Genomic DNA, 17,826 nt, shown 5'->3' on the forward strand with positions numbered 1-17,826 from the left:
AAGACTGAAAAGAAAGTCGAAAAAACTGTTCAGTCATCCATCTCTGTCAACAAGGGCTTGAAACATAACACATATTATGAAACATAACACAGACATTAATCAATACCCAGGAAGGGGTTCTTAGGCAAAATGGGTGATAGGTATGTGCGGACGGTAATGGTTTTCCTACCTTCCAAAGTCTCTCCAAAGGTTACAAAGAAGAAAGGGTCAAAAAAGTCTCTCTAAAAGTCGGTATATCCCCCCTTTAGGGTCCTGTTAATGGCACGAAACCCATGAACATTAAAAAAATCCTTAAATTTAGGCAATTTTTCGAAAATCGTCTCTCTTAGAGTCGATCCGAGTCGATTTCTTATCAAAAGTTTAGTATCTCTAAGGTTCCTTTTCAGAGGTCCATATTCCTAGTCCCCCCCAGATCAAAACCCTTTGCATATCATATATGACATGAACTATAAACATATAATTTCCAAAAGATAAGATGTTGGATGCAAATTCCTATCATTCTTTGACATTTCAATGTTCACTCTCTTTTAGGTCACGTGTTCAAATAAGATATATGAGCAACTGTTGAGTAATACGTACAGATAACCTGCCGTTTATTTACAAAAAAGTTGATAACAGAAACTTCATATAAAAGATTCAAACTGATTACCGTATAAACGGAGGGAGGGGAAGGTCTAAAGGAAAATTTTCAATAAACGCCACCTCAAAAAAACGCCTCCCCACTTGGAGGGGTGCTTATTTAAAACAAATAGCTGTAAAACAAGATCCCCATTCAGTTTATTGAAGTGACTTTGGTTAAAGATATTCAACAAAGGCCCCACACTTTTAAACGCCCCTTCCAATAAACGCCCTTCCTAAAATAATAAACTTCCTAAAATCTAATAAAAATTGGTAGGTGTTTATTCGAAGTAATACGGTATTTACGCTAATTGAAACCTGAATAGTAGATCTAAAACAATTGAGCTAAAAAAAGTATTTTACAAGTGTTTCTATTTGATGTGGGTTGAGAAGAGTTAAGGAGGTTTTTGAAGATTCAAATAGTAGAAGTTCGAATTTAGCGGGAGACAATCACCGTAGTGTTATTCCAATTTTCTTCCAATCCATGATATCATTGAGGTAATAAGAAATAGATGGAGAATTAACTCATTTTGTTTCATTGTACCTTATCATCGGAAGCAAACGGCTCCTTGGTTGCAATGGGAAACAGTGATTAATTTTGTGTGCACTTATGGGAATATTTAAGTTCATAAAAAGCTGAATAAAAAGATGTTGGATTTTTAACAGCTCTATTGTGAGATAATAGCTTTGTTGATCAAAATGAGAAAAAGCTTGCCGGAACAAGCACAAAATCCTATATTTCTAAGGGTCCCCTCTCTCATAAAATCATCGATAGATTTAAAAAATATATATGGTGAAGATCAGAGATCTGACCTCAAGGAGAGAAAGTGTTGAAAATACTAAATAAAATAAAGATGAAACATAAAAAGACACTAATATTTTTATAATTATACGTTTTTTTATATATTACGTTTTTTTATATATTACGATTAGGTAACCTTTGATTAATCATCTATCAGAATTTGAAAGCCCCCTCCCTTTTAGATGTAAAGATTTCTAATGAAGAAATTTTCAAGGAAAATGTGCTGAAACTCTCAAAATTAGCAAAGTGTTTGCCCAAAAATACATCGATATGAAATCATAAAACTATTGTAACCTTACTTCGAGAAAATTATTTTTGTATCGCGTTTGAGCAAGAACTTTTTGCATAATATGTTTGTTTCAATCAGGATAACATCCTCACTTCTGTTCTTATAAATTTACATTTCGGATTTTTTTGCTTCCAATGATAGTAAATCAAAGAAAACCGATTTGAATGAAAATATAAAAGAATTTGACAATCACTTTGACCATTACCGAGTCATTTATTCTCCATCTATTTCTTATTACCTCCATGATGATATTAATATATGTCTAGATCATAAACTTGCAAGTACTTCATTACAAAAATAATCCACTAAATTGAATAACGGGTTGGATAAAGATATCATATACTAACAACATTAAATTGGTAGGTTTGTACAAATCCTCCATAATCAAATCCAAGACTTTTTTTATTGTCACGGTTTCTCGGATTTGTGGATTTGTAACTTCTCTTTTTATTATTCCCATGTACTTTTATTTTGAATATCATCGATTTAATCTAAAGAAATCTCTGTAGTGTTTGGCTGTTGAAAATCTTTTTGTATATCAAAATAACGTAACCAAAACCAAACTTTCATTTTCTTCATGTGTTTATAATTAAGTACATCTTTGGGTTGCGACTCAAATTTTCTCTGCATTAAAAAACTGCACCAAGATTAACCACTAAACCAATGACGTTTACATTTTCATTTAGTAGATGCATTTCTCAGTGTTAGGTATCCTTGAACGATATCAGTTGGTAATCTTTTGATTTGTTTATACTCTTCTGTACTGCTGTAATAAAGACCGGTCTCCGGGTCCGTGTATTTCGCCTGAAATTTGAAATTGCAACCTCGTCCCAGTGTATCTTAAGCTTTATTCACGTTATTGATGGACGCCATAGGCCCTATCAGTAGGTATCAAAAAGCCGTTAATACGCAAAGAACGAGGTTAATGATCCTCTTGCAGTCACTGACCTAGGTAAGCAAATCATCTTCAATTATCCATATCTACCACTGGTCATAATTTCAAGGTTATAGCACTTGTCAATCTTGAGACCCCACCCAATATGCTACCCCAGTAAAAAAATAGAAATATGATCGAAGGGTTAAACAAGAGAACAAACAACTTCCCTCTCCTGCGCTGCGCCTGTTAAAATGTTGAGAAATTCTATTGTTAATTCTACTTCGTCAGCATAAGAGGTTCCTTTCTTAAAACCTTTAAAGAGGCAAAATAGAAATCCTGGTAAAGAAAAGTTTTCTATTTTAGTCCCATGTCTGTTATAGTATGTTTTAATTATTAGATGAAATTCTTACCAGCTGCCCTGAAATATCGGAATATTTACGGACAGGTTTTAATGGTGGTGGCGATTCAATATTCATATCTGGAAAGAAAACAGAAAAAAACATTTTAGTCTCAAAACGCCGTACAATGTTACGATACACACAGAATCAATGTAAGATAGAACCAAAAAGGTTCCACAGCAGCTCAGAGTGCAATTCTCAACATTTTGTATGGGATCATTATTCTAAAGTTTGAAGGGGAGTTTGGAGTTGTTGGAGTATCAAAACATAATAGCCAGCAATGTAGATTTAGCAGTTAAAGCCAATCTATACATATATGAAGCTGATTGCTGATCTTGCAATATCAATGGAAAAGCTCCTTAACTCGAACAATTTTTTGGCCCCTTCAGTTAACAAACCTTATTCCATAACTCGAAATTTTCTCAACTCGAACAAATTTGTGTTCCCCGTGCGTGTTCGAGTTATGATGACTCCACTGTACACTAATAGAAAGGTAAACTCACAAGTTGGGGCGTCGACAGGAGCTTGTGATCTTTCTGAAGATGAAATTTGTTTCAAACCTTTCCATCCTTTCTTTTTGCCTGACTTTACCGTTCCTGAATGCTGAAAAATTGGATACAATTAAACTGCAATTGAAAATTTCAAATACACTGCTGTCCTCACTTTCAGTGATGAAAAAAGACTTTAGAAAGTTGACTTTTTTTCTAAGAAAGTGTGACCAGTGAAAGAATAGCAAAATTTGACTGGCTGAGTTATCAACTGAAATTTGGAGGTATATCTCCAGGCATGTTGTGAATAACAGATTTCCTAGGGAGGTTTTCATAGAAACCTGGACACAAGGTCAGTATTGATAAAATTCGTTTCTTGAATAGCCCACTAACGCATAGTAATTTGGTGATGCGAAAATTTAAATGGTAAAATTAAAATCCGAATTCGATTTTGACACGTTTGACAATATCAAAATTAAAGTTAAACTTGTCAAATCAAAATGTTTTGGGGCCAATGACAAATATATATCTAGATGCAAGCTTAGCATAAAAATTAATTAATGACGTTAAAATACCTGAAACTCAGGATTTTTGAAAGGAAATTTCTGTACATCCGAAATATTTGTTTGCTAAAAAATAAAGACCAAAGTTTATTACTGTCAAATCTTTCAGTATAAGTGTATCCTTGGGAAAACTTGCATGCTTTAGCCTTCGACTAAACGACAACCCACCCAGCTTTATATAAACCATGGAGGAATTCGCGGTAGTTTTTCGATACTACTACTTATGTATGTTAGAAAATTGCAGTGAAATAGGAATTGAACAACATCGAGTAGTGCTATCGCTATCGATGCCATTTTCCAAAACACTCCGATCAAAGGTAGTGGAATGTTTATACACCCCGGGTGGAGGATATATTGTCCGGGGGTAGCAAAAAATCATCAAAATTTGCCTTGTCCGGAGGTAATTTGGGTTGTCCGGGGGTAAAATACGTTGTCCAGGGGGCCAAAAGTCACTTTGTCTGAGGGTTAAATCACTGAAAATTGTTATATCCTCCACCCCCATTTGCTTATTAAAGGGCTTTCCATCATCCACAAAAATTCTGAGAATTTTCTCATTTTCCAATTTCTAATCACCCGTACAAATCCATGATGTTAGAAAATATGGAGCAGACCCAAGTCTATGATAGAATGGAGGATTAAGCTTGAAAAGAAAACTTACGCGTGACTTCTTGGGTTTACCAGAGTCATCTTTGGAGACCAATGAAGTTGATGAAGAACTTCGTTTTGTCATCTTCCATTGATGTTTTTATTTTTCTTGTTTTTTTGTCACTGTAAACAAAAAATGAGTAGTATTATTGGTATAAGTTCCTTGACTTGAAGAACAAAATCACGGAGGGTTTGAAGAGAAATTCTAAGCAGGACTATGAAAATCTGCAACCCTATCAAAAGCATTTATCATGTTGTATCTTTCTTGAAACCAAGTCAAAAATCAAGGTATCGATAATTATCTTTGCGTATAACAATTAAAAAATAATTCTGAAATATAGAATTTAATGATAAAAAATTCAAAATATACAAAAAAATCTATAATTTTACTTTAAAACTAACTAAAATTTTCATTGTACTCAAACTGAATTTCATGCGGGCACTAAAAAGGTTTCAGATTTAGCATTGGCATCCTTCAGAGACATTGACTGCACAAACCTTTAGGTTTTTTTAGCTAAAAGTTCTTTCTCCTATTCTCTCCATCATTGGATTAAGCGAGACAGATGTTCTAAGGAACCTATACTTACAAGCTAGCTCCATAGTGAATGTGAACCTTGAGCATACGAAATACTAAAAATTCGATTATCATAACTCATAATAGAAAATTATACTGTAATTTGAGAAATAATGCTGACAAATCGACTACACGTTTTTTTATAAGAATGCACTCTATAAGAATATTCATGATGAAATTGATAAAAAAAACAAGAATACGCAAAGAATATCTTCATCATCCTAAAATTAGTTAACCGAACCTATAAATTTGAAACTGTAAATTGCTAATTACACCCTAATGAAGCCAACTTCCACTGAAGTTGCTTCAGGTATATGCATTACTACATGTTAAGAATACAATCATGATGATGAAATGAAAAAACACCATTCTTGAAATAAAAAAGCGTATAAATTAAATTGACGAAAATTATTTATACAGTAGAGTCTCTACAACTCAAACCTCTCTCTACTACTCGAATGTCTCCTTAAATCGAACAGTTTCCTTTTACTCCGGCTATTAGAGTTATGGAGACTTTGCTGTACTTTGCTATCCACAACAGATAATTTTAATCAATCGTATATCTGTGCTGCACTAAGATCGATCCAACATCTTGGTTGGTTGGTTGGTAGTCATAAAGAAATAACCAAACGATCAAAGCTTTGATTTCGTTAACCAATCAAATTCCTATAAAGATAAAGATAATAAAGGTTTGTAACATACCGCATTCCATCGAAAAGTCACGCTGTGATACATTGGAGTCTCCATAATTCAAACACGCACGGGGAATACAGTTATGAACACAGGGCTCGAGTTATGGAGTAAGGTTTTTAAGCATTGTTAACTGAAGGGACCATAAAGCTTGTTCGAGTTATAGAGGTTCGAGTTATAAAGGTTCGAGTTAATGAGACTCCACTGTAGTTAGGGAAATATTCAACTTAACGATATTTTGCTTCTTGTGTTTTGGGTAGGGTAAATAAATAAAGTGACTAAAGATGATTCAGGTTGTGAAATTACTTTTTAAAACCTCATTAATGATCCACTTTGAATTGTCTTTCTTACTATAGAACATGATAACGATCATGATTTTTACTTCGTGAAAATTTTACCCGATACGCAAAGTTCATATACGGAAGAATCCAAAAGATTGAGTGTTTGCCAATAATTTTGAATTTAAACAATAAAACCAGTGGCAAACGCCCGGGCTATTTTTTGGTGCTTCCGTACATACCTTACGTAATGCATATCATGAATAATCACAAACATTGGATTAGAGCAAAAAAAAATCTTACCTGCTGTTTTCTCCCTGACGTTGATTCGATCCTTACATGCAAAAGCGACGGCCGCTCAGTGTCCGCTAGAGCTTCTTTTAAGGAGAGATGCAATTCACTAGGCTGGATGACTTCAACACCACGACAGCCGAAAGCATGCATGATCTTCTCATAACAAATGTTAGGGTTAAGAGAAACAGGTGGCAGGACGAGTGGTAAAGAAGTTTGCTCCGCTTCTGTGGTTACAGTATCGTAACTTTCACGGTCAAGCCTAAAAAATAAATCATACCATGCAACTATTTGATTTCACATTGGAACAGAGGACCCTATTGTTCAATTTATCTATAATTCGTAATAATTTAAATCTTACTGGGAAACAGATGACGTCACCAAGAAAAATGGCTTTTTTGAGCAATTTCCGATGAACTTTAGCGGGCCTGATGAAATATCACACCCAAATTTGTAATCTTCATTGCCTTATTGATAAAGAGTCAGTTGAAATTTATTTATGACATTGTTCTAAAAACTCATTCTTGTCGTTCTAGGGGGGCGTACGGTATTTCGGAATTGCGGAAATCGACCCTTTTTTCTTCGGAATTTCGGAAATCGGGCAAAATTCCTTCGGTATTTCGGAATTCTGAAATTGCTTCGATATCGGAAATCCACAAGTTTTTGCTTCAAAATTTTGGCGTTATAAATTTTTTATCCCCCTTTTTCGGAATTCATACATGAAAAATCAAATTTGATGAAAATTTAGTCAAAACGAGGAAAAATTACCTAAAAAAATCGGTATCGAAATTGCAAGTATTTTTTTGCGGTATTTCGGAACTTTTGGCAAAATTATTCGGTATTTCGGAAATCGCAAACCTCGTACGACCCCACTTCTAGATCTCGACTTTATGTCGATAATTTCAGCAACATACTCTTTTATAGGTAAATACATAAAACTTTTTAGATTGAAAATGGGATCGATAAAAAAGATTATTCAGACACCAAAGAAAAAACGGAAAGAAAACACATACCCGTTGTATATTCCATTATTGTTAGCGATAATGAAAATTATCGGTAAATGATATCTTGCTGCCGTTTCCAACTCCATACCACCGAACCCGAAAGCACTATCTCCTTGAACACAAACCACCCTACAGGGCGGGCGATCCTCTTTCAAAGCTTGATTCATCTCAACGAGGGCAGCTGCAATGGCGAATCCTGAACCAACGCCCATTGTACCGAATGAGCCAGCATCTAGCCTTGATATAGAATAGAAGTACAATTCACGAAATGGGAAGTTTAGATTTCAAGTTTTTCCGCGTCGCCCATAAACCGTCGCCAAAACCAGTGAAGACCAACTTTTAAAAAGCTGTCATGTAAGCGTAAGGGGGTCACAAACACCGAAATACCGACGCAATTGTAGTTGAATCAACGTCAACACCGAGAGTAGAGTAAAAATTATTGAGAAACCTTATTTTTTCACTACGTGGCCCTTTTAACACCAAAACTTTATCAGTTTTTTATCAAACATCAAAACACTGGCAGAAAAAAGGAGCCAATACCGTTAATCGCAAACACCCCCTCCTAAAAAATTAGATACCTCATTACACGAATAATACAAGTCATTTTTAACACGAATTGAAAAATTTCGTGTTAATAAAAACCTCCTTAATTAAAACCGGCCGCTGTTTCCTTAAAAAAGCAGAAAAATTCGTGTTAATTTCAGACCGTGCAAATTTCAAGGCCGTTGAATACTTGCCTAGTAATATCTGTGTAATAAGGTAACAATAAACATTCCGGGTATTCATTCGTAATAATACGGTATAGACAGAACAAACCTTTTACGTGGCAGGTTATGCGTTATCATTGTCCGTCCAATATCCATTGTGTTTGCACCCTCGTTGACGATGATACAACCACCAGGTAAATCTTTACAAATCTATAAAAACGAATAATGAATCTGAAATGGAATTTGTGGCAATTTTACAATCTATGGTGGACTGAAAAAACTTGACACATGACAAGTGTAACATTACTTGAGTATGTGTATGGGTAAAGGTATTTTTTCGAAGTGTTTCTCAGTCCACCATAGATTGCAGACTATTTTTCTAAACTGTAAGTAAAATTCATGTATCCTTCTGTCGATTGCAAAATTGGATGTTTTAATGTATTGGAAAGATGTTTTGGATATTGAAATAAATTTTTGGAGACGGTAAATCTCAAAGAATTTTTTCCCCCTCTAGTACTGGATACCAAGGCTAGATTGTATTGTAAAAGTTCAAATAACAATTCAAAATCGCCTTATAAAAAGTATATTAAGAGGATTTCTCCTTGACGGGGACTGGGATCAAATTTGAATTATAGAAAGATTCGAATAATAGAAGTTCGAATAAGCAAGAGTGTACAGTAAAGGGTAATTTATACCTCGTCGTACATATGATAGAAATTCATGGGTATTCCACTGCTTTCTATCATCATCTGTAAAATGAAGAAGAAAAATTCAGTATGACAATTTATTGACAATTATTCTAAACCAACGAACTCGATAATCTTACAGTAAAGTGTCACTAAATCGAAAACGAGCCGGAAAACTTATCTGTTCGAATTAAAGAGTGATCAAACTTATAGAAAGCAATTTACAAGGCTTTCATATTAAAGGGACTGTTTCAAAAAATATAAAAATACTCGAATTATAGAATTACAGAGGACAGGATGAACCCACTTTATCCATTTTGTTTTTACCTGTGTTTTTTGTTTATTATCTTCAACTTTGCTTTCCAGTTCCTTCCACCAAGGTTGAGAGCGTTCAAATTTCTTTCCACTGAACTTTTCTTCGAAACCCTGGCACATCTAAGTAAAAAATAAAATTATTTGTTTTTGGGGATCAACATATTGTTAAAAAAGAGTAAAGATCTCTAAGAGTCTCTAAGAGATAAAATGTTCATGACTATGGTTCCACAAGTCCACAAGTCGAAATCGAGCGCTAAACTGCTCGTAATGCCATTTCCAAAATTATGATTTAAAACAATGTTTTACAAAAGTTTTCTTCATACAAGTAACTGCATAGGTAACAGTGCCTTCATTGAAAATATTACCACAAATTTGACCATGCAAACAATTCGTAATTGGAAAATCACACCATTAATTAATCTTTATTGGCCGTAGACCGAAGTCCTTCCCATAGCAAACGAATTAGTTCTTTATGAAATTCAAAGAACTTTGTTCAATGAGAAACATCTTTTGTTGAGTGAGCGCCATATTACTTTGTTGATATGGACGAAATAGCGACGTAAGGCTAATTCAATTGAACACAAATATGTGCATACCTGATTAACAATAGCGTTAACATTACCAAACAATCCAACAGTCGATGGTGCGTTGTTTCCAATCTCCTCTGGTGCTATATCCAACTGGATGGAAGGAGAAAAAGGAATATTTTTATAAAAGTGCTTAGAAAATATCGAGGAGATATCTGCGTTAAACCTGATAGGAGAAAGCTTGGCTACAATATATACGAAATCGTTTCGAGCTTCTGTATTTTTTCTGAAACCCACTACGTGGGAGAGCACAATTCCTAGTTGACTCTCGCTAAATCGAACTCGAACGTGGAATTTTATTTGTTCGAATTACAGAGAGATTCGAATTATAGAAAGTATTTTAAGAAGGTTTCTCCTTGACGGGGGCAGGAGACAAGTTGGAATTATAGAAAGATTCGAATAATGGAAGTTCGAATAATCGAGAGTTTTACTGTACCTGTATAAATTGCACGTTTTGATGAAACCTTGGTGGCAGACCAAAATGAAGGATCCAATTGAGGCGCGCACAAACCAGAAAGATGACATCAGCACGAAGTAAAGCCCTGTAAATGTGATTGGTCAATTTAGCTTATTTTGCTTACCGTAAATCTTCTAATAAACTCTCTCATTTTAGGAGAGTCGCGAATTAAAAAGGGTGTTTTTTAGTATTTTGCCTTACCTTATTAGAGGATTTATGGTATTACAAAGAGTTTTTCATATAAAATTAAGATAATTCAGAAAATATACAATATTGGAGGGAAAATGTTGGGGTAAAGGGACAACAATTTTAATCCAGGGGGTTGACTTCGTCAACGATCGAGGTTTCCCCCTGATTTATAAAAAAAACACGAAATTCTATTCTCGATAAGGCATCTAAAGAGTCGGAAAGAAAAATGTAAAACAAAATAACTAAATCGACCACTAACGTACGCACGAAACACTTTAGTCTTTCTCGTAGTAGGGGGCAGACCCTTAGGATCCGTAGCGTCTTTCGTGGGACGCAACCGCATGTGATTGGTGATTTTTTGAGAGGGGGCCGCGAATTGGGCCTTGCAAAAGATTTTATGGCCGAAAACTTGACGTTGTAGGCAAAACTCCTAAACCCCTAAATGAGTGAAAAATTGACGATTTTTCGTCGAATTAAAAAGAAAAATTTAAAGGCGAAAATAAAAAAATGTAGTGTTTCCGGAAGCCCGCCGGGTGAAAAAAACGAATTTTCTGACCCGGCCGCGGACTATGGGTTCACCTATATGGTTTATCTTTAAGAAAATCAAGTTGACCGTATAAGCTATCAAACGTCGTTTGGTTAGATATTCCCGCTTGTAAATCAAGTTTTGTTCGTTAGTAGTTGATACATTAGTATTCAGGGCTTACTTCATACTGTTTGTACATAAAAGTTATCTTTAAAGTTCTATTTCAAAGATCTTAAGTTATCAAAAATAGCAAAAAAAATATTTTTCCGGCCGGCCGCACAAGAGCTTTTTTTCTTCACCCGCATTCCGGAAACACTACATTTTTTTATTTTCGCCCCATCAGATAGAGCACAAAATTGTTTTTTCAATTTCAAATTAGAATAGTAAATAAACTAACTTGGATCTTGCGGCAGAGACGCATTGAGGATGATTATCAGAAACAACGCCCTTCCCCATTGGCGTAGGGAGGAAAGGAAGTCCTGTCTGATCGATGAACCGCCTCAAACTATCTTCTGAACGTCCATATGCTGCGCCTAAAGTAATATAACACTGCTGCAATAACAATTAGTCGTGCGACAATAAAAAGAATAAACATAATACGTTAAGACCTTCTTAAAAGTGCCTTTATTCGGATGATAATGTTTCTCGAGCTCAAACAATACTAGCCATTGAATATGCTCTATAAATCGACTTCTTATGTGATTCGACCAAATAAAGTAAATCTACCTTTGCCAATGACGAGGAGAGGTCGTTTGGCTGACATCAAAGTATCCAGCGCAATGTGGATTTGCGATGGAGGACATACTGAAATTAATGGTTCTGGACTTCTCAGTGTCCATCTGAAGTTCAGGAAAAAAATAAAAGTTAGATAGATTTATCAAAGAAGGAAATATCTCTCACGAAATAACTATAAATAAATAAATAAATGTCAAGTTGGTATGGAGCCCTATTCGTAAGTCATGATGACATCAGATTTTCTAGTAGAAGCATCCAAAAAAGGCGCATTTTGACCACTGTGTTTCAGATTTTAGTAACAGGAGACAGTGGTCAAATCCCGGCTTTGTTCGGGTGTTTCCGTTGGAAAATGAATTTGCTTTTTTCTGAAAACAAAAAATATTAATTGTCATCCACCTGATTCTTTCTTCGTCTTGTGAAACAGCTCTGATCAGATCCCCTGGTAAATCTAAATAAACCACTCCAGGACGACCTTGGATACTGTGACGAACTGCCTTGAAATAAAGAAAAAGAAAGTGGTACACACTTTCCTTACACTCTCAGTAAGAATGTAATAAGGTTACAATAAGTGATAATCGTTTTCTGACAAGACCATAAAAAAACCAGCGTAGAGCTTGACTGTACACCTATCAACCAACTGTTAGCGCGGTGCGGTTGGCTTTTAAGGGGTTTGGTAATGAATTTACAAAAAAATGACGTCATTCCTTCATGGTAAACTCGAACCTAATCTCCTCAAGTTTTAAACAGTTGATTAAAAAAACGGGAAAAGTAAAGCACCTTTTCTACATAGAAGGGGATGTCTTCCACAGCATTCGGTCGCGCAGATAACTTGCAATATTGACGAGCAGCTTCTACCTATCAGAGTGGATAAACAAAATGTCACGTTTTGAATAATTTGCCGGGTACCATGTACTTCGCTGTACCATGGTGAGTATTGAACTCAGATCTCCTAGACGGGAGTCAAGAGCGATGGCCACCACTCCAATACAAGTTTTTTTAAGAACATCCAAAATAGTTTCAGCCTTCAGATGCTCTTAACTTTCTGAGTTGTAAGCCTAAGAATATTCTTATTTAACTTATAAGTTTTCTTATTTTTGCCACTTAAAGAGTTTTTGTGCAATATTCTAAGAATTTGCCTAGTTTAGAGTGCATAGAGCTTTAAAATGTTCTTAACTTGTTCTTAATATTTTGGCCATCGAAGCCTTATGCTTTTTATATAGTTTGTTCTTGTAACAAAACGTGCAAATGTACAGAAAAATTCATACTGAAGACATACTTGTGGAATTTCTTGGAAGGCACCCATTTGTTCTTGATTAGTGTCTGACGATCCACCAACCACCATCATTGGCCTAAAAGTTAAGAATCTGTAGATAAATACCAAATATACTTGGAATCATCCGTGAAGTGCGAAAAATTTCAAAATATTTGACATGAAACACAATATAAATGGTCATTCAAACAATAAATATCCGCTTTGTTAACCCCCATTCCCCCTAACTGTGTACGTACTACGAATGGTGGGCGGTTTTTCTGGACACTTTGGATATCCAGCATACTCAATTGTTTATATTTAAATAATCATTTCTTTTGCTCTTGGAAACCAAGACCGACCAAAACTCAGATGCTGGCTACTAAGCAGATTTCGCAAGAAGTTGAAGGTCCGCTTTGGGAATTTTTACCATAAAAGAGCTTTTGAAGGCGCAGTGATCAGTTTAGTAAAACAATCGCACCAAAATCTACCCTCAATTAAAAGCATTGTATTAGAACAGCCAATCACTATATCTTTCGTGCCAACACAAAAGAATCTGCTGAACAAGCAATTCAGACCATGACATCCAATGTTTAGGACCACACAGGACCAATTTGTGGGCTAGTGCCGGTATACCAACGATGTGCTTTCAAAGAAGTTTTTTTATCCTGGTTCATACTATCAATACACAGGTTGCAAAATAAAAAGTCTGAAGACAAATCACACTTTTATTCGAATCTTTTATGTGCGTGTTACGTGAGATTTATTTCTAATTGGTTCGAATTTATTGACACTAATAATGTTATCAGCTGCAAGTTGTAAAGCAAGTAGCATGGGAATAAAATCACGTGAACTTTTTCGAGTAATCACATGTTTTGACTGCATTGATATAATTTTGTAACCCGTGTATCGCTTCGTTTCTGGGTAAAGTTAGTTTGAACAAGCTAGATGCTGAATGGACCTACCTGATGATGAAAGTTAGATAGCAATGCAAGGAGAAAAATGAAAAAAATTAGTCAGAAAACATAGCGTTTAGCGAAAATGCATAACGCAAGAAATTCATCATTGATTGATGGTGGGGGGAGAGGGAAGGGTTGTAGGGAAAAAATAAATAGAAAGTTCTGGTCGAAATCAGTTTTATTGACAATTGAATCATGCTTGATGGTGAGCATTGTTATCGATAATGTTTTTGTGTGAAAAACATAGAAATATGAGGAAAAAACCCAATGAAAATTTGCAAAAACGGCGATTTCTGGAATTTTCAACCGGAAAAATTTTTTTCTCAAAAATCGAACACGGCCATGTTTTGAGCATTGCGAATACGCATCTATCTGCAAAAAATCAGAAAAAACTAAAAATGAAAATTCGAGGAAATGTCAAAAAACCGGTTTTTCCGGCATATTTCCGGCATTTTAGGCCGGAAAAAAATGTTTTTCGAAAATCGGGCTCCGTCACATTTTAGATATTGTCATATTGCGTCAGTGTGCAAAATTTCATAAAAAAATATAAAGGACAGCTCGAGAAATTCAAGAATACTGTCTTTCCGGCGAAAATAGGTTGTTCCGGCGACTTTTAAAAAAAGTTCCGGCTTCAAAAATCAATTTTATTGAAAATTTAAACATGCTTGATAGTGGGCATTGCTATTAAAAATGTTTTTGAATGAAAAAACAACCAATTATAAGGAAAAAGTCCAATGAAAAATGAAAATCTAGAAAAACGGCGATTTCCGGCATATTTCAGGCATTTTCCGCCGGAAAAAAAATTATTTTCTCAAAATCGGACTCGGCCATGTTTTGGGCATTGTTAATAAGCATCTTTGAGCAAAAAATCAGAAAAAACTAATGATAAAATCTCGAAAAAATGCCAAAAATCCAGTTTTTTCCGGTATATTTCCGGTATTTTCGGCCGGAAATGAATTTTTTTCGAAAATCAGGCTTCGTCACAATTTAGGTATTGACATTTTGCATCAGTGTGCAAAATTTCATGAAAAAATATAAAGTACAGCTCAAGAAATTCAAGAAATACTGTTTTTCCGGCGAAAATCGGCTGTTCCGGCGATTTTTAGAAAGTTCCGGCTTCAAAAATCAGTTTTATTGACAATTGAATCATGCTTGATCGTGGACATTGCTATTAATAATGTTTTGTATGAAAAAACAACGAAATGTAAGGAAAAAGTCCAATGAAAATCTGCAAAAACGGCGATTTCCGGCATATTCGACCGGAAAAGATTTTTTCTCAAAAATTGGACTCGGCCAAGTTTTGGGCATTGCTAATACGCATCTTTGTGCAAAAAATCAGAAAAAACTAATGATGAAATCTTGAGAAAATGCCAAAAAACCGGTTTTTCCGGCATATTTCCGGCATTTTTGGCCGGAAATGATTTTTTTTCGAAAATCGGGCTCCGTCACATTTTGGGCATTGCCATTTTGCATCATTGTGCCAAAAATCAGAAAAAACTAATGAGCCAATCCTGAGAAAAGCTGGTAACAGACGGACGGACGAACGGACGAACGGACGGACGAACGGACAGAGGTTAATTTATAGGACCTCCAGGTAGGTCCAAAAAGTGTCATTTCAAGGCAGATTACAGGGTCAACATCGAAATTTTATCCCGTCGGCTCAAATAATGGTTGCGCCTAGTCACTATTATGTATTTGGACCTTCCACTTTCTAGATCATTGCATGAGCCTGGAAAAGGGCAGTTTATTTAAGCACACCCAGTATATGTAAATTACAATTAAAAATCACAATTATAATTTGAATGAATGAATGAATAAACTTACCAGCAATTTTCTTTAGCATTAGCCATTCCAGCCAGTGCATGAATGAGACCAGGTCCAGAAACAACTAGACAAACAGCAGGTCTGAAATGATGCGGATAAATCAAGTCAAAAGAAGTACAGTTTATCGGAAACGTTATTCTCATTTCAACAATGCGAGTTTGCAATTCATTTTTGGGTATTGGTTAGTGTATAGTTTAAGAGCTTTGATAAGTGTGAACCACAGATATCGTATTCGTTCACACACTAGATAGGCTAACTGCTACAGATTTCCCCTAGTGAGTAGACTAGGTTGCCATGTTGCTTTCTAATGCACCTTACATTTTCGAAATTTCAAAACATTCGAATCTGTCGACAACCAGAATTGAAAACAAGATGTCGGACTAGTTTAGCTCCAAAACTTGGCACGATTCCTTTGGGTCACACCATCCAGCCAAGTAGTTAGAGGTCAGTAGTACAAATTAGAGAAAAGTCAAAAAAGTCTTTCTGTCGTCGTACCTGCCAGTTAAGTAGCCAACTGCTGAAGCCGCATAACTGGCCTAAACAGAAATATAGAAAAAAGTTACATGTGAATCTCAAATGTCAAGTAAACTTTGAATATGTAGTTATAATCCCTCGACCAAGAAAAGAACAACTAAAGATTTTTTGGGGATCAGCAAAATATCCATCTTGATAAGAGAGACCTATATAAGGCTATAAGGATTTAAGGAAATGCATTGAAAGTCTATGATTGTCTATTCTAAATCTTGCGATATATTATTGACATTCATTTCTAATGGATGTGGTACTCAATAAATTTAGTGAAAGGAAATAAACCTCTATACACCAAAGAAGCAAGAGTTAAAAAAAAAAAGATGCGAGAAACAATCGGTCGACTTAAAAACCTACAGAACACTGCATCAACAGAGATATTTGCCTGAGATCTAAGTTAGTTTAGACGGAAAAACACGCCTTATCTAATTTTTGACGAAAGTCGACTCAAGGTCTTAAGAAATTCAACACAACAGAAAGACCTCTTTCTATCTTTCTCAAGTCAACTGTCAACTTTACGTTGATCTTCTACAGTCTCTTACATCAAAAGCAGGTAGAGCGCAGAAAGTCGACCGCCTATCTACAATCATGGTTGAAATTTATTGAGAATTCCGGTTATTTTAACGTTTTTCAAGATTTAAAGTTCCGGCGAGAAAGTAGATTTAGGGCTATCTCTTTAATTTAATTGAATATTTCAATTTGGGAGGGGTTGGCAGACTTCCAGGCTATACTCTGAGCCTTATTGGACTATTCTTGAGCTTTTGAATCCTCAGATCCTAAGGTCCTAAGTCTTAAGTTAAAACTCTACTCTTCGAACCAACTTTAGAGCACTTACAAATCGATTGTGGTTTCAAGACTTCCCGGTGAATTTCCCTTTTTTTCTCAAATATTATGACCTTGATTGTAGCAATAGAATCGAGAACTTCTCAATATTATTTCAAAGCAGATTGTAGCTAACAATAGAATCGAGAACTCATACCGATTGTTCATTTCTCATGCCGATATATTTGATTCCAATTTGTTGAGCAGCAATCGCAACTTCCATCACTGGAATGCCAACAATTCCAAACATATATTCAACACCTTGGTCAGCAAGGCTCTTGGCCAGAATTGATGCGCCATCCATAGTGGCGTTGTTAAGGGCGGTTCAGGGCGGTGAATGTATTACTGCTTAATAATTTTTTTATTTTTTTTCGTTTTATTTCGTCTGAAAAAAAGATTTAAAATGTTATATCATTAGGGAACAGTACCAGATAAACTAACATAATAACAGGATTAGCACTTTTCAAGATTTATGGGCGTTGATTGACAAATCCAGTACTACAAACTACTCAGTCAACTTCCATGAAAAAAAAACTAATCATTAATGCAGGAACTTTATAGTAGGAACTTTGGTAATTTCTCTAAAGAGTAATTAAAGATAGGCACAGTTTTGTTAGAATTCAACCGTCAAAGTTGTTAATAAGAACATGATTTTAGACTGAAATTAGTAAAGCCCGGAAAACTGGTGACAAAAGCCCGGAAACCTGGCGACAAAAACCCGTATG

General features: G+C 35.3%; 2 protein-coding genes across 2 annotated transcripts; both read right to left on the reverse strand.

Annotated features, from left to right (window-relative positions):
- Positions 1–1,720: 1,720 nt before the first annotated feature.
- On the reverse strand, positions 1,721–4,805 carry LOC136817985 (INO80 complex subunit C-like). Its single transcript, XM_067074357.1, has 5 exons — positions 4,694–4,805; positions 4,048–4,101; positions 3,488–3,587; positions 2,997–3,064; positions 1,721–2,513 (listed from the first exon to the last, which is right to left on the reverse strand). The coding sequence occupies exons 1-5, from the start codon at positions 4,763–4,765 to the stop codon at positions 2,388–2,390; spliced, it is 420 nt and encodes a 139-aa protein (XP_066930458.1). The 5' UTR covers positions 4,766–4,805; the 3' UTR covers positions 1,721–2,387.
- Positions 4,806–5,291: 486 nt separating this feature from the next.
- On the reverse strand, positions 5,292–17,482 carry LOC136817984 (2-hydroxyacyl-CoA lyase 1-like). Its single transcript, XM_067074356.1, has 16 exons — positions 17,259–17,482; positions 16,247–16,287; positions 15,752–15,832; positions 12,996–13,068; positions 12,497–12,574; positions 12,116–12,213; positions 11,711–11,823; positions 11,382–11,517; positions 10,249–10,354; positions 9,822–9,905; positions 9,238–9,345; positions 8,920–8,973; positions 8,334–8,434; positions 7,527–7,754; positions 6,526–6,775; positions 5,292–5,920 (listed from the first exon to the last, which is right to left on the reverse strand). The coding sequence occupies exons 1-16, from the start codon at positions 17,403–17,405 to the stop codon at positions 5,888–5,890; spliced, it is 1,731 nt and encodes a 576-aa protein (XP_066930457.1). The 5' UTR covers positions 17,406–17,482; the 3' UTR covers positions 5,292–5,887.
- Between the last annotated feature and the right edge of the window lie 344 nt (positions 17,483–17,826).

The sequence above is a fragment of the Clytia hemisphaerica genome, unplaced genomic scaffold (genome assembly GCF_902728285.1).
Source record: "Clytia hemisphaerica strain Z4C2 unplaced genomic scaffold, Clytia hemisphaerica genome assembly, whole genome shotgun sequence".
NCBI lineage: Eukaryota > Metazoa > Cnidaria > Hydrozoa > Leptothecata > Clytiidae > Clytia > Clytia hemisphaerica.

Excerpts from the sequence above, each read along its gene's own strand:
- LOC136817985 (XM_067074357.1), bottom strand. The coding sequence starts at position 4,765 with ATGACAAAACGAAGTTCTTCATCAACTTCATTGGTCTCCAAAGATGAC. Across the intron at positions 4,102-4,693 it reads GTAAACCCAAGAAGTCACGC|CAAACAAATATTTCGGATGT; the intron begins GTAAGTTTTCTT and ends TTTATTTTTTAG. Across the intron at positions 2,514-2,996 it reads CCGATATTTCAGGGCAGCTG|GCGAAATACACGGACCCGGA; the intron begins GTAAGAATTTCA and ends TTCAAATTTCAG.
- LOC136817984 (XM_067074356.1), bottom strand. The coding sequence starts at position 17,405 with ATGGATGGCGCATCAATTCTGGCCAAGAGCCTTGCTGACCAAGGTGTT. Across the intron at positions 16,288-17,258 it reads GCATGAGAAATGAACAATCG|GCCAGTTATGCGGCTTCAGC; the intron begins GTATGAGTTCTC and ends ATTTCTGTTTAG. Across the intron at positions 12,575-12,995 it reads CCTTCCAAGAAATTCCACAA|GTAGAAGCTGCTCGTCAATA; the intron begins GTATGTCTTCAG and ends CCACTCTGATAG.